We start from the raw sequence: 23,825 nt of genomic DNA, 5'->3' as shown, positions 1-23,825 counted from the left end.
GTTTACCGATCAATGAGAATGGCAAAACTCCAGCACTAGGGGAAAACAGCACATAGAACTCATGGCTTTTTTTCGCCTGATTCATTTGTCTTTCAAAGTTAATTTTTTTAATTTTCCTTTTTTTTCTATTTTTTTAATTTTTCTTTATTTCCCTTTTTCAACCAACATCTTATCAATCCCTTTTTTAAAAATCTTTTTTATTTTTCATTTTTAGAGTCATATTCTATCCCTTCATTGTAGTTAACCTTATTTTTATTGTATATATAAGTTGTTCTCTCTTTAAAATTTTGGGATACAGTTTCTACTAATAGACCAAAATATACCCTAAATCTATAGTGTATAGCTTTGTTCTAGTGTCCTGCCAGATCACATTCTCTCCCTTTTTTTTAAATTTTTTAATTTCTCTTCATTCTTTTTTCAACCAATTATCAATTCATTTTATAAAATCTTTTATACTTTTCATCTTTACATATTCCATCACTTCATTGTATTTACCCTTATTTTTCTACATATATAAGTTTTTCTTTATTAAAATTTGGAAGGCAGTTTTTTCTAAAAGACCAAAATATGCCCAAAATCTAGTGTGTGGCACTGATCTATTCACCAGCCTGATCATATCTGATCATATTCTCTTTTTCTTTTCTTTTTTCATTCTTTCCCTTTCTTTTCCCCCAGTTTCAGGTCTCTTCTGATTTGTTTAGTGTATATTTTTCTTGGGTCACTGTTACCCTGTTAGCATTTTGTTCTTTCATTCATCTGCTCTCCTCCGAACAAAATGACAAGATGGAAAATCTCACCTCAAAAAAAAAAAGAAAAAGAGGCAGTACCAACTGCCAGTGACCTAATAAATATGGACATTAGGAAGATGTCAGAATTAGAATTCACTGTGAAGATTATAAAGATAATAGCTGGGCTTGAGAAAAGCATGGAAGATACTACAGAAACCCTTTCTGGAGAAATAAAAGAACTAAAATCTAACCAAGTCGAAATCATAAAGGCTATTAATGAGGTGCAATAAAAATAGAGGCTCTAACTGCTAGAATAAGTGAGGCAGAAGAGAGAATTAGTGATATAGAAGACCAAATGATGGAGAATAAAGAAGCTAAACAACTACTGGATCATGAGGGCAGAATTCGAGAGATAAGTGATACCATAAGATGAAACAATATTAGTATAATTGGGATCCCAAAAGAAGAAGAAAGAGAGAGAGGGGCAGAAGGTATATTGGAGCAAATTATAGCAGAGAACTTTCCCTAATTTGGGGAAGGAAACAGTCATGAAAATCCAGGAGGCACAGAGAACCCCCATCAAAATCAATAAAAATAGGTGAACACCCCAACATCTACTAGTAAAACTTATGAGTCTCAGAGAAAAAGAGAAAATCCTGAAAGCAGCTCAGGATAAGAGGTCTGTAACCTACAATGGTAGAAACATTACACTGGCAAAAGACCAATCCACAAAGACCTGGCAGGAGAGAAAGGACTGGCATGATATATATTGAGTACTAAACCAGAAAAATATGCAGCCAAGAATACTATATCGAGCTACGCTGTCATTGAAAATAGAAGGAGGGATGAAAAGCTTCCAGGACAAACAAAAACTAAAAGAATTTGCAAACACGAAACCAGCCCTACAAGAAATATTGAAAGTGGTCCTCTAAACAAAGAGAGAGCCTAAAAGTAACATAGACCAGAAAGGAACAGAGACAATATACAGTAACAGTCACCTCACAAACAATACTATGGCACTAAATTCATTTCGTTCAATAGTTACCCTGAATGTAAGTGGGCTAAATGCCCCAATCAAAAGACACACGGTATTAGATTGGATAAAAAAACAAGGCCTATCAATATGCTGTCTGCAAGAAACTAATTTTAGACGCATAGAAACCTCCAGATTGAAAGTGAGGGTGTGGAAAACAATTTACCATGGTAGTGGGCATCAAAAGAAAGCTGAGGTGGTAATGCTTACACCAGACAAATTAGATTTTAAACCAAAGACTATAGTAAGGGATGAGGAAGGACACTATATCCTACTTAAAGGGTCTCTCCAACAAGAAGATCTAACAATTGTAAATATCTATTCCCCTAACATGGGAGCAGCCAATTATATAAGCCAATTAATAAAAAAAACAAAGAAACACATCAACAACAACACAATAATAGTAGGGGACTTTAACACCCCCCTCACTGAAATGGACAGATCATCTAAGGAAAAGATCAATAAGAAAATAAAGACTTTTTTTTTAAAGATTTTATTTATTTATTTGAGAGAGAGAGAATGAGAGATAGAGAGCACGAGAGGGAAGAGGGTCAGAGGGAGAAGTAGACTCCCCGCTGAGCAGGGAGCCCGATGTGGGACTCGATCCCGGGACTCCAGGATCATGACCTGAGCCGAAGGCAGTTGCTTAACCAACTGAGCCACCCAGGCGCCCGGAAATAAAGACTTTAAATGACACACTGGACCAAATGGACTTCGCAGATATATTCAGAACATTCCATCCCAAAACAACAGAATACAAATTTTTCTCTAGTGCTCATGGAACATTCTCCAGAACAGAGCACATCCGAGGTCACAATTCAGGTCTCAACCAGTACCAAAAGAGGGGGATCATTTCCTGCATATTTTCAGACCACAATGCTTTGAAACTAGAACTCAATCACAAGAGGAAAGTCGGAAAGAATTCAAATACATGGAGGCTAAAGAGCATCCTACTAAAGAATGAATGGGTCAACCAGGAAATTAAAGAAGATTTTAAAAAATTCATGGAAACAAATGAAAATGAAAACACAACTGTTCAAAATCTTTGGGATGCAGCAAAGGCAATCCTGAGAGGAAAGTATATAGCAATACAAACCTTTCTCAAGAAACAAGAAAGGTCTCAAATACACAACCTAACCCTACACCTAAAGGAGCTGGAGAAAACAGCCAATAAAGCCTAAACCTAGCAGGAGAAGAGAAATGTAAAGACCAGAGCAGAAATCAATGAAACAGAAACCAAAAGAACAGTAGAACAGATCAACAAAACTAGGAGCCGGTTCTTTGAAAGAATTAACAAGATTGATAAACCCCTGGCCAGACTTATCAAAAAGAAAAGAGAAAGGACCCAAATAAAAAAATCATGAATGAAAAAGGAGAGATCCCAAACAACACCAACGAAATACAAACAATTATAAGAACATATTAGGAGCAACTCTATGCCAGCAAATTAGATAATCTGGAAGAAATGGATGCATTCCTAGAGATGTATCAATGACCAAAACTGAACCAGGAAGAAATAGAAAACCTGAAAAGACCTATAACCACTAAGGAAATTGAAGCAGTCATCAAAAATCTCCCAACAAACAAGAGCCCAGGGCCAGATGGCTTCCCAGGGGAATTCTACCAAACATTTCAAGAAGAATTAATACATATTCTTCTGAAATTGTTCCAAAAAATAGAAATGGAAGGAAAACTTCCAAACTCATTTTATGAGGCCAGCATTACCTTGATTGCAAAATCAGACAAAGACCCCATCAAAAAGGAGAATTACAGACCAATATCCCTGACGAACATGAATGCAAGAATTCTCACCAAAATACTAGCCAATAGGATCCAACAGTACATTAAAAGGATAATTCACCACAACCAAGTGGGATTTATTCCTGGGCTGCAAGGTGGGTTCAACATCTGCAAATTAATGTGATACCATATATTAATAAAAGAAAGAACCAGAACCATATGATCCTCTTAATAGATGCAGAAAAAGCATTTGACAAAGTACAGCATCCTTTCTTGATCAAAACTCTTCAGAGTGTAGGAATAGAGGGGACATACCTCAATATCATAAAAGCCATCTATGAAAAACCCACAGCGAATATCATTCTCAATGGGGAAAAACTGAGAGTTTTCCCCCTAACGTCAGGAACACACCAGGGATATCCAATATCACCACTGCTGTTCAACATAGTACTAGAAGTCCTAGCCCCAGCAATCAGACAACAAAAAGAAATAAAAGGCATCCGAATCGGCAAAAAAGAAGTCAAATTCTCACTCTTTGCAGATGATATGATACTTTATGTGGAAAACCCAAAACTACATCCCAAAACTGCTACAACTCATACAGGAATTCAGTAAAGTGGCAGGGTATCAGAAATAAGTGGCATTTCTATACACCACCAACAAGACAGAAGAGAGAGAAATTAAGGAGTCAATCCCATTTACAATTGCACACAAAACCATAAGATAACTAGGAATAGATCTAACTAAAGTGGGAAAGAATCTGTACTCAGAAAACTATAAAATACTCATGAAAGAAATTGAGGAAGATACAAAGAAATGGAAAAACATTCCATGCTCATGAATTGGAAGAAGAAATATTATGAAGATCTCAATGCTACCTAGAGCAATCTACACATTTAAAGCAACCCCTATCAAAATACCATCCACTTTTTTCAAAGAAATGGAACAAATAATCTTAAAATTTGTATGGAACCAGAAAAGACCCCAAATAGCCAGTGGAATGTTGAAAAAGAAAAGCAAAGCTGGCAGCATCACAATTCTGGACTTCAAGCTCTATTACGAAGCTGTCATCATCAAGACAGTATGGTACTGGCACAAAAACAGACACATAGATCAATGGAACAGAATAGAGAGTCCAGAAATGAACCCTCAACTCTATGGTCAACTAATCTTCGACAAAGCAGGGAAGAACGTCCAATGGAAAAAAGACTGTCTCTTGGGAAATTTGGACAGTCATATGCAGAAGAATGAAACTGAACCATTTCCTTTCACCACACACAAAAATAGACTCAAAATGGATGAAAGACCTAAATGTGAGACAGGAGTCCATCAAAATCCTAAAGGAGAACACAGGCAACAACCTTGGACCTCAGCCACAGCAACTTCTTCCTAGAAACATCACCAAAGGCAAGGGAAGCAAGGGCAAAAATGAACTACTGGAACTTCATCAAGATAAAAAGCTTTAGCACAGGAAACGAAACAGTGAACAAAACCAAAAGACAACCAACAGAATGGGAGAAGATATTTGCAAATGGCACATCAGATAATGGGCTAATATCCAAAATCTATAAAGAACTTATCAAACTCAATGCCCAAAGAACAAATAATTCAATCAAGAAATGGGCAGAAGACATGAACAGACATTTTTCCATTTATACAATGGAATATTATGCAGCCATCAAAAAAAATAAAAACAAAATCTTGCCATTTGCAATGACGTGGATGGAACTAGAGGGTATTATGCTAAGCAAAATAAGTCAATCAGAGAAAGACATGTATCATGATCTCACTGATATAAGGAATTCTTAATCTCAGGAAACAAACAGGGTTGCTGGAGTGGTGGGGGGTGGGAGAGATGGGGTGGTTGGGTGATAGACATCGGGGAGTGTATGTGCTATGGTGAGCACTGTGAATTGTGTAAGACTGATGAATCACAGACCTGTACCTCTGAAACAAATAATACATCATATGTTAAAACAGAGAGAGAGAGAGAGAGAAGATAGTAGGAAGGGAAAAATGAAGGGGGGGACATCGGAGGGGGAGACGAACCATGAGAGACTATGGACTCTGAGAAACAAACTAGGGGTTCTAAAGGGGAGGGGGTGAGGGGATGGGTTAGCCTGGTGATGGGTACTAAAGAGGGCACATATTGAATGGAGCACTGGGTGTTATACGCAAACAATGAATCATGGAACACTACATCAAAAACTAATGATGTGATGTATGGTGATTAACGTAACATAATAAAATAAATTTTATAAATAAATAAATAAATAAAATAGACAAAGTACCTGAATAAACACTTTTCCAAAAAAGACATAAAAATGGCCAAAATGTATGTGAAAAGGTGCTCAACACCACTAATCATCAAGGAAGTATAACTCAAAACCAAAATGAGGTATCACTTCACAACTGTTAAGATGTCTATTATCAAAAAGATAAGCAATAAGAAATGCTGGAGAGGATGTGGAGAAAAGGAAATCTTTGTTCACTGTCAGTAGGATTATATATTGGTACAGTTATTATAAAAAGACTATACAGGTTCCTTGAGAAATTAAAAATAGAACTACCACATGATTCAGCAATCCCCCTTCTTTGTATACATTCAGAGGAAATGAAATTATTACCTTGAAGTGATGTGTACTCCTATGTTTACTGCAGCATTATTCATATAGTTAAAGTATGGAAAGAACCTAAGTGTCTATCAAAGGATGAATGAATAAACAAGATGTGGTATGTATACACAATGTAATATTATTCAGATATAAAAGGAAATCCTACCATTTGTGACAACATAGATGGACTTGAGAGCATTATGCTAAGTGAAATAAGTTAGATAAAGCAAGACAAATATTGTAAGGTATCATTTAAATATTGTATGATATTATTTGTATGTGGAATCTACAAACTCAGGACGGTAGAATGGTGGTTGCTAGGGGCAGGTAATTGAGGAAATGCGAAATTTTGGTTAAAGGGTACAACCTACAGTTGTAAGATAAATAAGTTCTGGGAAACTAATGTACAGAATTCTGAGTATCATTTAAAAATACTTTTATACACTTAAAAGTTGCTGAGAAAGATCTTAAGTTGTCTCACTAACAAAAATAAATTGTAATTATGTAAGGAGATGGATATCTTAACTAAACTTATTGTGATAATTATTTTACAATATTACATGTATCATATCATCACATTTTCCACCTAAAACTTACACTGTTATTAGTTAATTATATCTCAATATAACTGGAGAGTTAGAAAATTTAAAAAGCAAATACAAGAAAATTTTTTCAAAGAAGAGGAACCACAACAGAAAATCTAAAATAGACCCGGGGAACATGGCAGGAGAGTAGGAGGACCCTGGCTTACCTCATCCCATGAATACAACTAAATCACTATAAAATCATCCTAAATACCCCACAAATTTGATAGACACTAGCAGAAGTCTAGCAGAACAAACTCGACAACTAAAGGTAGAGAAGAGGTCACATCAAAGAAGTTAGGAAGTATGGAGACATGGTTTAGGGGAGAAACAATACCTTGCTGCTGCAGATGGGAGGGAGCTGCAGTCATGGAGAAGGGCTGGAGAGAGGGGAGCACATAGGGGAATGAACAAGGAGAATGTTTCCGCAAAGCCATTGGGTTAGAAAGTGAGAAGAGTTGAATTTTGTGAGCTCTTGCAAGCGAGGGGCATAAAGCCTGAAGTTTTAAATCTCAGTAGGCTGGTAGAGTTCAGAGGCATTGGGGCTGCTCTTGGAAAGAAGGTGGGCAAACAATCTGAGGAAATAGAGCATGGAAACAGCAATCTAAAGAGTGCCTGGAGGCACAGTGAGGAGACTGTTTGTTCTTCTTGGAGTATGTCCCTAAGAGGCAGTGTTCATGGACAAAATTCTCCAGGAACAAAGGAGCTAGCTGATGCCATTTCCTTCCCACACCCCTCAGCATGATTACAGGGCCAACTGTGGAAGCTAGTGCAGTGTGGACAGTGGCTGCCTAACTTGCTTACACTAAGCTCCCCTGTACTCCAGGGGAATTGCCTTTCTCAGTCACACTTCAGTCCCAGTATGGTGGGCCCTTCCCCCAGAAGACCAGGACAAACCCCTGCCCACACCACGTCTCCCAACCAGATAGTTTTGTAGGGCCTCAGTTCCATTGGAGGTGGTGAAAGCTCTTATTTCACAAGCAGATCAGAGTACACCTAGTTAAAACCTGCCATATTCAGGCCAGGGACCAAACACTGCCCAGGGCAGGCAAGCAGAGTCTCTCCAGATGACTTCCCTGAGGGATAGAACAGCCAGAACACAACAACAGAGTGCATGCAGCACACACCAGAGACACTCCCTGAAGCACCAGGTCCTGGGCACTACAAGACCTCTCCTTCCTAAGTCCATTACTTTCAGGAGCAGGAGGTCTAACTTGCATTTCTAACACAGAGAGCAGGCAGAGACTTGGACAAAATGAGAAGACAGAGGAAATTATCCAAATGGAAAAAAGAAAAAAAAAAGATAAGGCTATGGCCAGAGATCTAAGGGAAACATATATAAGTAACATGCCTGATGGGGAATTGAAAGCAATGATCATAAGGATACTCATTGGACTTAAGAATGGAAGAAATCAGTGAGACCCTTACTACAGAGATAAAAGAGTTTAAAAAAAGAATCAATCAGAGAGGAAAAGTGCAATAAATGAGATTAGAAACATGCTTGATGCAATGAACAGCAGGTGGAAGAAGAAGAGGAATGAATTAATGACCTAGAAGACAAAACAATGAAAAACAATGAAGCTGAAAAAAAGAAAGAATTATGCAAAACGAGACTAGACTTAGAGAACTCAGTGACTTCATCAAACATGTTATTATGTTTGTAATAACATTTGTATCATAGGAATCCAAGGAGAGAGAGAAAAGGGGGCAGAAAATTTATTTGAAGAAATAATAGCTGAAAATTTCCTTAATCTGGGGAAGGAAACAGATATCCAGATCCGGGAGATACCGAAAACCCCCAACAAAATCAATAAAAGCAGATCCTCACAAGACATATTATAATTAAACTGGCAAAATAGAGTTATAAGGGAAAAAGTCTTGAAAGCAGCAAGACAAAAGAAGACTGTTATTTATAAGGGAAAACCCATAAGGCTCTCAGCAGATTTTTCAGCAGAAACTCTCTAAGTCACAAGGGACTGGCATGATATATTCAAAGTCGTGAGTGGGAAAATCTACAGCCAAGAATACTCTATACAGCAAGGCTACCATTCAAGATAGAAGGAGAAATAAAGAGTTTCAGAGACAAACAAAAATTAAAGGAGTTCATGACCACTAAACTACCCCTGCAAAAAATATAAAGGGGATTCTCTCAGTGGAAAAGAAAGACCAAAAGTGATAATATGAAGGTAGGAAACACAAAAGCAGTAAAAATGAATATTTCTATAAAAACTTAGTTAAGGAACACACAAAATAAAAGGATGTAAAATATTACAAAAACTACCTAAAACTTGGGGAGGACACAAGTAAGGAATGGATTCAAACATAAACAACTATCAACTTAATATGGACTGCTACATACAGAAGATATTGTATACAAACCTAATGGTAACTACAAATCAAAGTCACTAATAACTATGCAAAGAATAAAGAGAAAGAAATACAAATATATCACTAAAGAAAACCAGCAAACCATGAAAGAGACAAAGTTAAAGGATCAGAAAAAATCTCCATAGACAACCACAAAACAAGCAAAAAAATGGCAATAAATACACACCCGAATAAATAAATACTTTGAATGTAAATGGACTAAACACTCCAAACAAAACACATAGGGTGTCAGAGTGGATAAAAAAATACCCATCTATATGCTGCCTACAAAAGACTAATTTTAGACCTAAAGACACGTGCATATTGAAAGTGAGGGCATGGAGAAACATTTCTCATGCAAATGGAACTCAAAAAAAAGCCAGAGAAGCAATACTTATATAGGACAAACTAGACCTTTGTCAAAGACTGTAATAAGAGACAAAGAGCACTATATCATAATAAAGAGGATAATCCAACAAGAAAATGTAACAATTGTAAATATTTATGCATCAAACATGGGAGCACCCAAATGCATAAAACAATTAATAACAAACATGAAGGAACAAATCTATAATAATACAAAAATAGTAGGAGACTTTAACACCCCATTTACATCAAAGAACAGATCGTCTAAAAAGGAAATCAACAAATAAATAATGTTTTTCCCAAAATACTCCACCCCAAAACTGCTAGAACTCATACAGGAATTCAGTAAAGTGGCAGGATATAAAATCAATGCACAGAAATCAGTGGCATTCCTATACACCAACAACAAGACAGAAGAAAGAGAAATTAAGGAGTAAATCCCATTTACAACTGCACCCAAAACCATAAGATACCTAGGAATAAATCTAACCAAAGAGGCAAAGGATCTGTACTCAGAAAACTATAATATACTCATGAAAGAAATTGAGGAAGACACAAAGAAATGGAAAAACATTCCATGCTCATGGATTGGAAGAAAAAATATTGTTAAGATCTCAATGCTACCTAGAACAGTCTACACATTCAATGCAATCCCCATCAAAAGACCATCCACTTTTTTCAAAGAAATGGAACAAATAATCCTAAAATTTGTATAGAACCAGAAAAGACCCTGAATAGCCAGAGGAATGTTGAAAAAGAAAAGCAAAGCTGGCAGCATCACAATTTCGGACTTCATGCTCTATTACAAAGCTGTCATCATCAAGACAGTATGGTACTGGCACAAAAACAGACACATAGATCAATGGAACAGAATAGAGAGTCCAGAAATGAACGCTCAACTCTATGGTCAACTAAACTTTGACAAAGCAAGAAAGAATGTCCAATGGAAAAAAGTCTCTTCAACAAATGGTGTTGGGAAAATTGAACAGCCACATGCAGAAGAATGAAACTGGACCATTTCCTTACACCACACACAAAAATAGACTTCAAATGGTTGAAAGACCTAAACGTGAGACAGGAGTCCATCAAAATCCTAGAGGAGAACACAGGCAGCAACCTCTCTGACCTCAGCCGCAGCAACTTCTTCCTAGAAACATCGCCAAAGGCAAGGGAAGCAAGGGCAAAAATGAACTATTGGGATTTCATCAAGATAAAAAGCTTTTGCACAGCAAAAGAAACAGTAAACAAAACCAAAACACAACCGACAGAATGGGAGAAGATATTTGCAAATGACATATCAGATAAAGGGCTATTATCCAAAATCTATAAAGAACTATAAAGAACTTATCAAACTCAACACCCAAAGAACAAATGATCCAATCAAGAAATGGGCAGAAGACATGAACAGACATTTTTCCAAAGAAGACATCCAAATGGCCAACAGACACATGAAAAAGTGCTCAACATCGCTCTGCATCAGGGAAATCCAAATCAAAACCTCAATGAGATAGCACCTCACACCAGTCAGAATGGCTAAAATTAACAAGTCAGAAAATGACAGATGTTGGCGGGGATGCGGAGAAAGGGGAACCCTCCTACACTGTTGGTGGGAATGCAAGCTGGTGCAACCCCTCTGGAAACCAGTATGGAGGTTCCTCAAACAGTTGAAAATAGAGCTACCCTACAATCTAGCAATTGCACTACTGGGTATTTACCACAAAGATACAAATGGAGGGATCTGAAGGGGTACATGCACCCCAACGTTTATAGCAGCAATGTCCACAATAGCCAAACTGTGGAAAGAGCCAAGATGTCCATCGACAGATGAATGGATAAAGAAGATGTGAGATATACACACACACACACACACACACACACACACACACAATGGAATATTATGCAGCCATCAAAAGGAATAAGATCTTGCCATTTGCAATGACGTGGATGGAACTGGAGGGTGTTATGCTGAGTGAAATAAATCAATCAGAGAAAGACATGTATCATATGACCTCACTGATATGAGGAATTCTTAATCTCAGGAAACAAACTGAGGGTTGCTGGAGTGGGGGTGGGGTGGGAGGGTTGGGGTGGCTGGGTGATAGACACTGGGGAGGGTATGTGCTATGGTGAGTGCTGTGAATTGTGCAAGACTGTTGAATCATAGATCTGTACCTCTGAAACAAATAATGCAATATATGTTATGAAAAAAAAAAGGAGATAGCAGGAGGGGAAGAATGAAGGGGGGAAATTGGAGGGGGAGACGAACCATGAGAGATGATGGACTCTGAAAAACAAACTGAGGGTTCTAGAGGGGAGGAGGGTGGGGGGATGGGTTAGCCTGGTGATGGGTATTAAAGAGGGCATGTTCTGCGTGGAGCACTGGGTGTTATACACAAACAATGAATCATGGAACACTACATCAAAAACTAATGATGTATGGTGATTAAAATAACAATAAAAAATTTTAAAGAAAAGAAACAATGTTTTTGAATGGACACACTGGACCACATGGACTTAACATTTATTCAGAGCATTCCATCCTAAAATAGCAAAATATACATTTTTTTCAAGTGCACATGGGACATTCTCCAGAATAGATCACATATTAGGCTACAAAACAACCCTCAACAAATTCAAGACGATTGAAGTCATATCATGTACCTTTTTCTGACAACAATGCTATGTAACTAGAAGTCAACCACAAGAAAAATCTGAAAAGACCACAAATATATGAAGGTTGAATAACACACTACTAAACAATGAATGGGTCAACTAGGAAATTAAAAGATGTAAAAAAAATACATAGAAACAAATGAAAATGAAAACACGATGATCCACAACCTTAGGGATACAGCAAAAGTGGTCCTAAGAGGGAAGTATATAGTAATACAGGCCTATCTCAAGAAGCAAGAGAAGTCTCAAATAAACACCCTAACCTCATATTTAAAGGGGCTAGGAAAAAAAAATAACCTAAAACCAGCAGAAAGAAGGGAATAATAAATAGAGCAGAAACAAATGACATAGAAACCAAAACAACAATAGAACATATCAATGAAACTAGGAGCTAGTTCTTTGAAAAAATCAGTAAAACTGATAAGCCTCCAGCCAGACTTAGCAAAAGGAAAAGCGAAAGGACTCAAATAAATAAAATCACAAATGAGAGAGGAGAAATAACAGCACCACAGACATATAAACAATTATTAAGAGAATATTATGAAAAACTATATGCCAACAAATTGGACAACCTACAAGAAATGAAAAAATTCCTAGAAACAAATAAATTACCAAAACTGAAACAAGAATAGAAAATTTGAACAGAATGATAACCAGCAAAGAAATTGAATCAGTAATCAAAAAACTTCCAACAAAAAAAAAACCCCAGGACCAGATGGCTTCACAGGCGAATTTTACCGAACATTTAAGGAAGAGTGAATACCTATTCTTCTCAAACTATTACAAAAAATAGCAAGGGAAAGACAACTTTCAAATTCATCTTATGAGGCCAGCATTAACCTGAAACTAAAACCAGATAAAGACACCACCGAAAAAGAGACCTACAGGCTAGTATCTCTGATGAACATAAATACAAAATCCTCAGCAAAATACTAACAAACCAAATCCAACAATACATTTAAAAAATCATTCACCATGATCAATTGGGACTTATTCCTGGGTTACAAGGGTGGTTCGATACTTGCAAATCAGTCGATGTGATACATCCCCATCAATAAAAGAAAGGATAAGAATCATGTGATCATTTTAATAGATGAAAAAGAAGCATTTGACATAGTACAACATAAAGTCATGATAGAAACTCTCAACAAAGTACGTTTAGAAGGAACATACCTCCACATAGCAAAGACCATATATGAAAAACTCACAGCTAACATCAATCTCAAATGGGGGGAAACTGACAGCTTTTCCTCTACAGTCAGGAATAAGACAGAGATGTCCAATCTCACCACTTTTATTCAACATAGGACTGGAAGTTCTAGCTACAGCAATCAGACAACAACAGCAACATAAATAATAAATAAATAATAAATGGCATCCAAATTGGCAAAAAAGTAAAAATTTCACTATTTGCAGATGACGTGATATAATATATAAAAAAACCCAAAAGATTCCATCAAAAAACTGCTAGTACTGATAAATGAATTCAGTAAAATGACAGAATACAAAATCAATATACAGATACCTGTTGCATTTCTATATACCAGTAATGAAGCAGCAGAAATAGAGATTAAGAAAACAATCCCATTTACAATTGCACCAAAAAACAACAAGAAACCTAGGAATAAACCTAACCAAAGAAGTGAAAGACCTGTACTCTGAAAACTATAAAACACTGATGAAAGAAATTGAAGATGACACAAAGAAATGGAAAGATATTCCATGCTCATGGATTAGAAGAACACATATTATTAAAATGTCTATACCACCAAAAGCAATCTACACATTTAATGCAATATCTATCAAAATACCAACAGCATTTTTCACAGAGCTAGAGTAATCCAAATTTTGTATGGAACCACAAAAACCCCAAATAGCCAAAGTAATCTTGAAAAAGAAAAGCAAAGCTAGTGGCATCACAATTCCAGGCTTCAATTTATATTACAAAGCAGTAGTAATCAAAACAGTATGGTTCTTGGCATAAAAATGGATACAGATCAATAGAACAGAAGAGAAAACCCAGAAATGAGCTCACAATTATGTGGTCAATTAATCTTTGACAAAGCAGGAAAAAGTATCCAATGGGAAAAAACTGTCTCTTCAAAAAATGATGTCAAGAAACTGGACAGCAACAGGCAAAAGAATAAAACTGGACCGCTTTCTTTCACCATACACAAAAATAAATTCAAATGGATTAAAAACCTAAATGTGAGACAGGAAACCACAAGAGTCCTTGAAGAAAGTACAGGCAATAATTTTTCTGACATCAGCCATAGCTACATTTTTCTAGATAGGTGTCCCAAGGCAAGGGAAGCAAAAGCAAAACTAAGCTATTGGAACAACATCAAAATAAATAACTTCTGCACAGCAAAGGAAACAAGCAACAAAACTAAAAGGCAACCTAGGGAATGTGAGAAGATATTTGCAAATGACATATTCAAAGAGGATTAGTATCCAAAAAATATGTAAAGAACTTATAAAACTCAACACCCAAAAAAATGAATACTCCAATTAAAAATGGGCAGAACACATGAACAGACATTTCCCCAAAGAAAACATACAGATGGCCAACAGACACATGAAAAGATGCTCAACATCACTTATCAGGGAATTGCAAATCAAAACTACAAGATATCACCTCACACCTGTCAGAATGGCTAAAATCAACAAGAAACAACTGGTCTTGTGAAGATGTAAAGAAAGGGGAACTCTCATGCACTATTGGTGGGAACGCAAACTGGTGCAGCCACTCTGGAAAACAGTAAGGAGGTTCCTCAAAAAGTTAAAAATAGAACTATCCTATGATCCAGCAATCACATTACCAGATATTTATCCAAAGAATATAAACACTAATTCAAAAGGATACACGCACCCCGATTGTTATAGCAGCCTTCTTTACAATAGCCAAATTATGGAAATAGCCCAAGTGTCCATGAACTGATAAATGGATAAAGAAGCTGTTGTGGTGTGTGTGTGTGTGTGTGTGTGTGTGTGTGTGTGTGTGTGTGTGTGTATAAATAATGTAATATTAGCCAGAAAAAAGAATGAAACTTGCCATTTGCAATGACATAGATGGAGCTAGAGAGTATTATGCTAAATGAGGTAAGTCAGTAAGAAAAAGGCAAATTCCACATGATGTCATTCATATCTGCAATTTAAGGAACAAAACAATCAAACAAAGGGGAGAGAAAAGAGAGAGAGAAACCAAGAAACAGACTCTTAACTATAGAAAACAAACTGATGGTTACTAGAGGGAAGGGGAGAGAGGTGATGGGGATCAAGGAGGGCACTTGTTGTGGTGAGCACCAGGTGTTGTATGGAAGTGTTAAATTATATTATATACCTTACACTCTATGTTAACTAACTGGAATTTAAATAAAAACCTTAAAAAATCTAAAATAGAAAAAGAAAACTTCATATTTAGAAAAAGGTGTTTAACTGGATTTTAAGTATCCCAAAAAACAAAATAATTTAAAGGATTTGGAAATATCAAAAAAGCAATCCTCATTCAAGAAGTCTAGGATAATGTTTCCCAACCTCAAATCTGGTGTATATTAAAAAAATATTGTACTCACAAAAATTTTTATAAAGTTCCAGAAGAAAAATCACTTAAAAATGTCACATGTTCTTATTGTACACTGTACAGAGGTAATGAAGAATGTGAGAAACATCTAACAATCACAGGGCATCAAAGTTTAACAAGGTCTGGAATCATCAATCTAGAGTTTTTACTAAACAGGGAAATACAGTAACGAAATTAAATTTTTAAGAGAATAATCTCATTATTTCAGCATATAGTAACTAAACTGTAGCTAAAGAAAATATTTTCCCAAAAGTGGCCATAACCATAGAAACCAAGATGTCATTTATTTACAGACATCTTATATTAATCCATAATTACTCTTTAAAAATGTCCATAGCTTATCCAGTAGTCCCCCATTATCCACAAAGGATATCTTAGGAGATCCCCAGTGAATGCCTGAAATTGTGGATAGTACCTATGTATACTGGTTTTTCCTATTCATACATACCTAAGATAAAGTTTAATTTATAAATTAGGCACAGTAAGTGATTAACAACAATAACTAATAATACAATAGAACAATTATAACAATATCCTATAATAAAAGTTCTATGGATGTAATCTCTTTCTATTTCAAATATCTTATTGTACTATACTCACCTTTCTCCTTGTGATGATGTGAGAGGATAAAATGCCTATATAATGAGATGAAGTGAGGTGAATAGTGTAGGCATTGTGACATAGCATTAGGCTACAAGTGACCTTCAAGGAAAGGTACATCAGAAGGAAAATATGCTTCTGGACCACAGCCGATCGCAGGTAAGTGAAACTATGGAAAGCAAAACTGCAGGTAAGGGGAGACTACTATACTACAACTAGTCATTCAACTTTATGCAAGTTTCTCTTCATCACAAGTTCAGAGACAAAAAAAATGAGCCAAGCTTCCAAAGGATTCATCACATTCTAAGTTGAAATGAAATTAAAACTAAGTAGAAACATGCCCTCAAGGCCATCTAAGTGTACTTTTCTTTATGTTTACACACCTTTTAAAATACTTTATCCAGGCTATCTTCATTAAAAAGAAGGTTTTTACAAAGGAATTAAATTTCCCTATCCAGATATGGAAATGTAAAACATGCAAGAAGATAGGGATGAAAACAGGAAAGAAATGCTGGCCTCAGAAGGAATCAAATATAAAGAGAATTAGAGATATTATGTATTATAATAAGGAGGAAAAAAACACATACCTTTAGCTATGTGACTAGAACTCAAGGAATTTAGATGAGAGAACTGCAGCAAAGAAACTGCCTTTTCCACTACAAGCTACATGTAGTGAAAAGAAAATATAGCTATAGAGCATATTTTACCCTTTTCAACAGGGTTTATTAGAGAAAGGATATATTAAGTAATTATTTCAATCAACAACTTACTTTGTTTCCAAATGGGTATTTCAATATATGCTAGATTTGAATGAAAATAACACAGTAATTTTAAACCACTAGTTTTTATTGTTCATTTTCCAACCAGTGGTCCATGTCTTAGGGTTTCCTTTTATCTCCCTGTTCACAAAGCTACTTCCAAATGCCTACACTTTTCTAAAGTGTTTATGTCCCCTAGCTTCTGATTGCTAACTTAGTTAAGACCTGATTACAGCTGAGAAAGAGGCCTCTATTTTATTTCTATATGAAAGACACCCTCCACTTCGAAGGCAAGGACCTGTTCCTTCTTGATATTAGACAAATCTTCAGGGGCAGGATCCAGTTCTAAAGGCTCTTCAAGTTTTTGCTGATCTTCCAAAACCAGTGATTCTAATTTTACCACTGGGACATCTGTTGTCTGGAGATATTGATATTCAGTAGACATATGGTCTACCAAAGCCTCATTTATAGCAATGTGTTCAGATGGTGGAGGCTGAAATTTAGCAAGGACATCTTCTATAGAGATTTGTGTAATAAAGTCCTCTTCAGCTGCTGGAAACTATTTGTCAACAGGGACCATTTCTAAAGTAGTTTCTTCATCGGATGGATGAAGTTCAATGAGGACTCCTCCAGCTGGTGCAGACCAAACTTCAGCTGGGGTATCTTCTTTAGGGACCTCCTCCACTGGTGGAGACCAAATTTCAGCTGAGGCCTCCTCAGCTGGTGCGGACCAAATTTTAGCTGGGGTATCTTCTTTAGGGACCTCCTCAGCTGCTGGAGACCAAATTTCAGCTGAGGCCTCTTCTGCAGGGCCTGCCTCAGCTGGTAGATACCAAACTTCATCTGGGGCCTCTTCTGCAGGAGGTTCCTCAGCTAGTGGAAACTGTACTTCATCCGGAACCTCTTCTGCAGGAGCCTCCTCAGCTGGTGGAAACTGTACTTCATCTGGAGCCTTTTCTGCAGGAGCCTCCTCAGCTGGTAAAGACCAAATTTCATCTGGAGCTTCTTCTTCAGGGCCCTCATCAGCTGGTGGAGCCCAAACTGCACCTTGGGTGTCTTCTGCAGGGGCATCCTCAGCTGGTAAAGACTGAACTTCAGGAGATGTCTCAGCTGGTGGAGGCTGAACTTCAGCTGGGGCCTGTTCTGCAGGGGTCTCTTCAGCTAGTGGAGGCTGAACTTCAGCTGGGGCCTCTTCAGAGAAGGCCTCCCCAGCTGGTAAAGACAGAACTTCAGCTGGGGCCTGTTCTGCAGGGGTCTCTTCAGCTAGTGGAGGCTGAACTTCAGCTGGGGCCTCTTCAGAGAAGCCCTCCTCAGCTAGTGAAGACTGAACTTCAGCTGGGGCCTCTTCTGCAGGGGCCTCCACAGCTGGTGGAAGCTGAAGTTCTGGGGCCTCTTGTGTAGGAGGCTCTTCAGCTGATGGAGGCTGAACTTCAGCATAAGCCTCTTCTGAAAAAGTCTTTTCAGCAGGGATAGACTCTACTTTAGCAGGGGCCTCTTCTGCAGGAGTCTCCTCAGTTGGGGAAAGCTGTACTTCAATAGAAGCTTCTTCAACTTTTGGAGACTGAACTTCATCAGGGGGCCCTTCTGAAAGAGTCTCTTCACCCAGTGTGGGCTCTACTTTAGCAGGGCCCTTTTCTGCAGGATCCTCTTCAATTGGTGGAGGCTGAAGTTCAGTTGGGGAGTTTTCTGTAGTAGTCTCCTCAGTTGGCAGAGGTTGCATTTCAGCAGAGATCTCTTCTGCAGTGGGAGGCTGTACTTCACCTAGAACATACTGCCCATCTTCTGAAAGTTCCAAAGAACCCTTTTTGCTTTGTTGACCAAATAGAAATCTGCTGATATATATCTGCCCAATTGCTTCATCTTTACTTGTTGAAGGTTGCAATTCAGGATGTTCACTAATGAAAAATTTCCCTGAGGATTTACGTTTCTGCACAACCTCATTTGACTTTGAAAAAGAGCTATCTGGCCTGCCAATAACCATTATTTCTGTTTCACTAAAGTATGTCTGCTGTTCCTTGCTCACTTTTTCTTTTTGAGGAATGTTCATCATTGTCCAGTCTCCAGTACAACTGGTCTGCTGAGATCTGTCTATTTTGAATTGAACTGAATGTCTGCTTGGTGGAATTTCTACTTCCTGAACACTCTCTGGACAATCAGGGACTGCTTCTCCAACAGCAGCTGGCTTTTCTTCAGGTATCACTGTTTCACTAACTGACATGATTTCTTCTTTTTTCTCTTCTACAGTAGCGTCTGTTTGCAGAGATTTATCTGTCATATCCTGTACACGCTTTCTCTTTGTCCAAGTTTGCTGAAGTTGAGAAGATACTCTGAGAGACTCATAGTTGACTTTGCTTCCAGGAATATTACCAATACTAAGCGTAGCTTTAGGGCCAGATGATTGTGATATAGGCAAGTGTTTCTTTTTCTCTGTCACTTCAGTCTGCTGGGATTTGTCTACCGTTGGTTGGCTGGGTCGTCTTCTCTTTCGAATTTCTTGTCTCCCTGCTGAGATAGGCTGATCAGGTTCATCACCTTCTTCCATTTCTAAAACTGGTGAATTTCAAACATATTACTCTTCAAGTAATTAATCATCAAGAATCACAAATGTACCAGACAGGTAAGGCTTTGTCTTTCTTCATTAAGTGTTGTTCTGTTGAGATACCTTAGAAAAAAGTAATTAATAAATTACTGCATTCTGTACTACACTCTTGTTGGATCCCACCTTACTCAGTAAGCATCTCTCTTGTTTAGTCTCTCATATGACTAATCTCACTTCTAGAAGTTTCCCTTAAAGGTCTATGACATCACAGTCAATTCTCCCTACAAGGTTCCATTGGTGGTGTTCCAAGCACATTTTAACTTTGTATAAACACTCATAGACAATGGCTACAAGTGAGAGAGCTACTATTTGAAATATCAAGTTGAAAAAAGCATTTGTCTATCAGAGGAACATCAAGTAAACTCCAGTAATGTTGCTTCCTAATAGTTGAAAGTGATGTTTTTTAAATTTCAATTCTGTTAATTCTGTTATCAAAGACAGTTATATTGCAGAACTCAGAATGCTGCAGCCTATTTTGAATTGTTGGAGAAAACAAATGATACGTGTATGTGGCAATGTTCTATCAAAATGTATACTTACTTGATTTAGAAGAAAGTGAATACTGTTTTAAAAATTTGAGTTCTGAGGTCCATTCCAGGTAAACTCCATTTCTCTGTCCTCAGCACTCAGGAACTACAAGAGCCTACTATCTATATTGATAGTAGGCTATATATATATATCCTATATATTATATATGCAAATATGCTACCTATATATATATAGCATATTTGCATTCTCAAACAACTTGAGATATTTTTATTTTCAACTATTTCAGAAAATATTTCCACCCAAAGTTTGCTAAATAAAAGAATGTTAAGTCTAAAGATCTGTCACATGAAATAAAATGCCTTTTTAAACATACAAGCTACTGAATAACCACATAGGAATAAATTCCCCAATGAAGATAAAACTGTAAATTGAAGCCTTGAAATAGAGGAAACCCAGTTAAGCAAATTCTAAATGATATTATAATAGATTAGGAATGTAAATAAAACTTTAACTTACATATCACACAAAAATTTTACTAGCAAGATGAAAATTTATCAAAAGATGTGCAAAAAACACATCACTTTGGTCTCTAGAAAGTTAAAGGGAAGAAAACAGACTTCAAAAATGTAGTCACAGAGACAAACATATCTAAACAATCATTATGACTTGATTAACCTAGAAATATTTTTAAATTTCTTTATGCCTCAGGAAATATAAAAATGTCATTGAATAATTACACTTTTTTGACATGCATTAGTCTTCATTGTAGTTAGGTCATCTTAGCCAAATAACACTTTTCACATTCTTTGACCCAGTCCCTAAAACAACCTCAGTCTCTTGGTAGGGATCAGTGAATATTTGTTCAGAATAATTGGACGAATGTGTTAAAAACCATGTTGCTTGTCTTACAGCTCAACTTGCTCTGCTTTAATTTTTGTCATTCTTTTCCACTATGTTCTATCTTTCTAAGAATTAATAAAGTGAAGTATAACAATAGTCATTTTACAAAAGAACTGATACAGGTTTTCATCAGACTGGCTATAGTTTGAAAATTGGTTGTTTCTCAACCTCTTTGTGGTCTGGTGTTCTCAATTGCATCTGTCACACATTGCATGTGTCTTTTGTAATCAAGTTTCTGAGATTTTATAGAATATCTTCAAAGTCCATTTGGGGTTGATTTATAACAAGAAATAAATTTCAAAACTAACATTTTATTCATTGGATTATGCAACTGCATGTACTGGATTAATTTTGCTGCCTCAACTTAAATAAGATTTTACCAAATCTTCCATAGATATAACTTGAATTTTCAATATCACTTAAAATTTCAATTTCTAAATATTTGATATTTACTTTCCCCTCCAAGAAATAATAAAGAATTTGATCAATCTTAATTATACACCAACCTATTGCACTAAACTGCCTTTGTCATTAGCTTATTTGTAGAAACAAATTAGCATGCCTAAATAATCAATTAAAAATTTACTTGAGATTCCAAAAGGAATTACAAGGGATTTCAGAGAGCAGTTTCTCATTACATTTCTTAAATCCACAAATGCTCCTTTTCCCCTGCTGATCTACCTACCCAACTAATCATTATTCAACCTATCTTGTCAATTTAGGATTTGGTATTTTACCCTTTGTTCTAGAAATCTACATGATTCCATTTTCTCCCATTTACTTGGTTCACATCTGTTATGGATTGAATTGTGTATCCCAAAAAGATGTGTTGGGTACTGTGAAAGTGACATTATTTGGTAAAAGGATCTTTGCAAATGTAATCAGGTCAAGTGGTTCTTATAAAAAGAGGGGAAAAAACACAGAGGGAAGATGTTCGTGAGAAGATGGAGGCGGAGATTTGTGTTATGCTGCCATAGGCAAGGAATACCTAGGGCTACCAGAAGCTAAAAGAAGCTGGCTTCAGAGGGAGCATGGCTCTGCCAATGATTTGGGACTTCAAGCCTCTAGAACTGTGAGAGAATAACGTTCTATTGTTTTAACCCAGTATGTGGTACTTTATTATAGCAGCTCTAGGAAACTAATACAACATTCTTTCAGAACCCCATATTTCTGATTTCTGCTTGGAATGCTGTACTCCAACTCTTTCTCAATCTCTAGAGCTAGTTTCTTTATTTCTAATTCAGGTCTGGCATTTGGTTTCACACAATATTTGACTCATTTCCATGATCATAAAACCAGAGGGATTTGCTGAAAGGCTTCTATGTGATGATTTGCATTTAATGTTAGCACAAACAAATTTGCCAAGTAGCACTTAATTTCTTTTTATTATAATAACTTGGAAAGCTATCATTTAGAGTGGCAGAGATAATTCAAATCAATATAAACCAAATATCTAAACTGTGACCTATATTGCTTTGTTCTCAGTATATCAAATAAGGTGAAGTCTGAAAAATGCCCACTGGATATAATAACTATAAGATTATTGGTAATTTTAATAAGAGCAGTTTCAGTGAAAGGGTGGGGATAGATGCCATATAATTCTAAAATCTCTGTGAATTAAAAATAAAATTAAAGTGCAATGAAAATCTAGGAAAAATAAGTGCAAACTATCACATAGACAAAGAGCTGTATTTAATATACTAAAAGATTTTAGAAACCAATATAAAGGTAACAATAGAAAAATTAACAAAGGACATGAATAAAAAATTTATGGATGAAAAATAGGTAAACAATAAATATATAAAAGAGATCAAGTTCACTTCTAAAATAAAAATTAAAATACCAATGTAACATTAGCAAATATTTATTTTAAAGTTAATACCCCCCCAAAGTGAGAGTATTATTAAATGGATAGCTTCATACATTACTGGCAGACATTTGAATTGATACAAACTTTATTCTGGATAATCTGAAAGTAAATATCAAATATTTCTAAAATGTGCATACTATTTGCCCACAATTTTACTTCCAATTCTACTTAATTTTTGGAAATAATTATTACCTCAAAAAATATTTATTGAGTATCTATGTATTCTAGGAACAGTTGTCAGGTATTGAGGAAACAAGAACACAAAAAGACATTGTTTCCTATCTTTGTGAATCTCACAGTCCATTGGGAGAAACTGAATAAATAAATATAAAAATTGTAGAAAATATTGTTAAGTAGTAAAGAGAAAATATATTTTACCTGGAGTAATAGGACCAAAAGGGTTTTATAGGAGAGAGCATCTAATTGAGAAAGCATCCAATGGAGTAAGAATAGAAAGAAAATTCTAAAAACTGTAAGAAAAATCTGCTGTGGCAAGAGAAAAGGCTAAGTGAGCAAAGGAAATCATTCGTCAGAATGTGCTGGAAGAAGTAGATAGGGGACTGATGATGCATTGACTTGCAAACTCTAAGAAGTATTGTTATTTTGGATCTAACAATTATAAATATTTATGCATCCAATATCAGAATACCTAAATATACAAAACAAATATTAAGATATCTGAAGGGATAAGTAGACAACAATACAATAAAAGTAAATGAGTTGATTACTCCCCTGTCATTAATGAATAGATCATCCAGATAGAAAATTAATAAGAAAACTTGGCCTTGAACTATACTTTAGATCAGATGGACCTCACAGACACATATAGAACATTCTTTCCAACAGCAAGAAAATAAACATTCTTCTCTAACAGACAAAACATTCTTTAGGATAGATCATATGTTATCTGACAAAACAAG

At 36.2% G+C, this 23,825-nt stretch overlaps 1 protein-coding gene across 1 annotated transcript; it reads right to left on the bottom strand.

Moving 5' to 3' along the window:
• Positions 1-17,127: 17,127 nt before the first annotated feature.
• FSCB (fibrous sheath CABYR binding protein) lies at positions 17,128-19,787 on the bottom strand. The gene has a single exon (XM_027571200.2). It carries the CDS (start codon positions 19,587-19,589, stop codon positions 17,607-17,609), a length of 1,983 nt encoding a protein of 660 aa, XP_027427001.2. The 5' UTR covers positions 19,590-19,787; the 3' UTR covers positions 17,128-17,606.
• Between the last annotated feature and the right edge of the window lie 4,038 nt (positions 19,788-23,825).

Source organism: Zalophus californianus, chromosome 6, assembly GCF_009762305.2.
Source record: "Zalophus californianus isolate mZalCal1 chromosome 6, mZalCal1.pri.v2, whole genome shotgun sequence".
NCBI lineage: Eukaryota > Metazoa > Chordata > Mammalia > Carnivora > Otariidae > Zalophus > Zalophus californianus.
Note: the sequence above shows the minus strand (reverse complement) of the source record. Positions and strands in the feature narration are given on the sequence as shown.

What these genes read in the sequence shown, in the direction of transcription:
- FSCB (XM_027571200.2), bottom strand. Translation starts at nt 19,589, where the DNA reads ATGGAAGAAGGTGATGAACCTGATCAGCCTATCTCAGCAGGGAGACAA.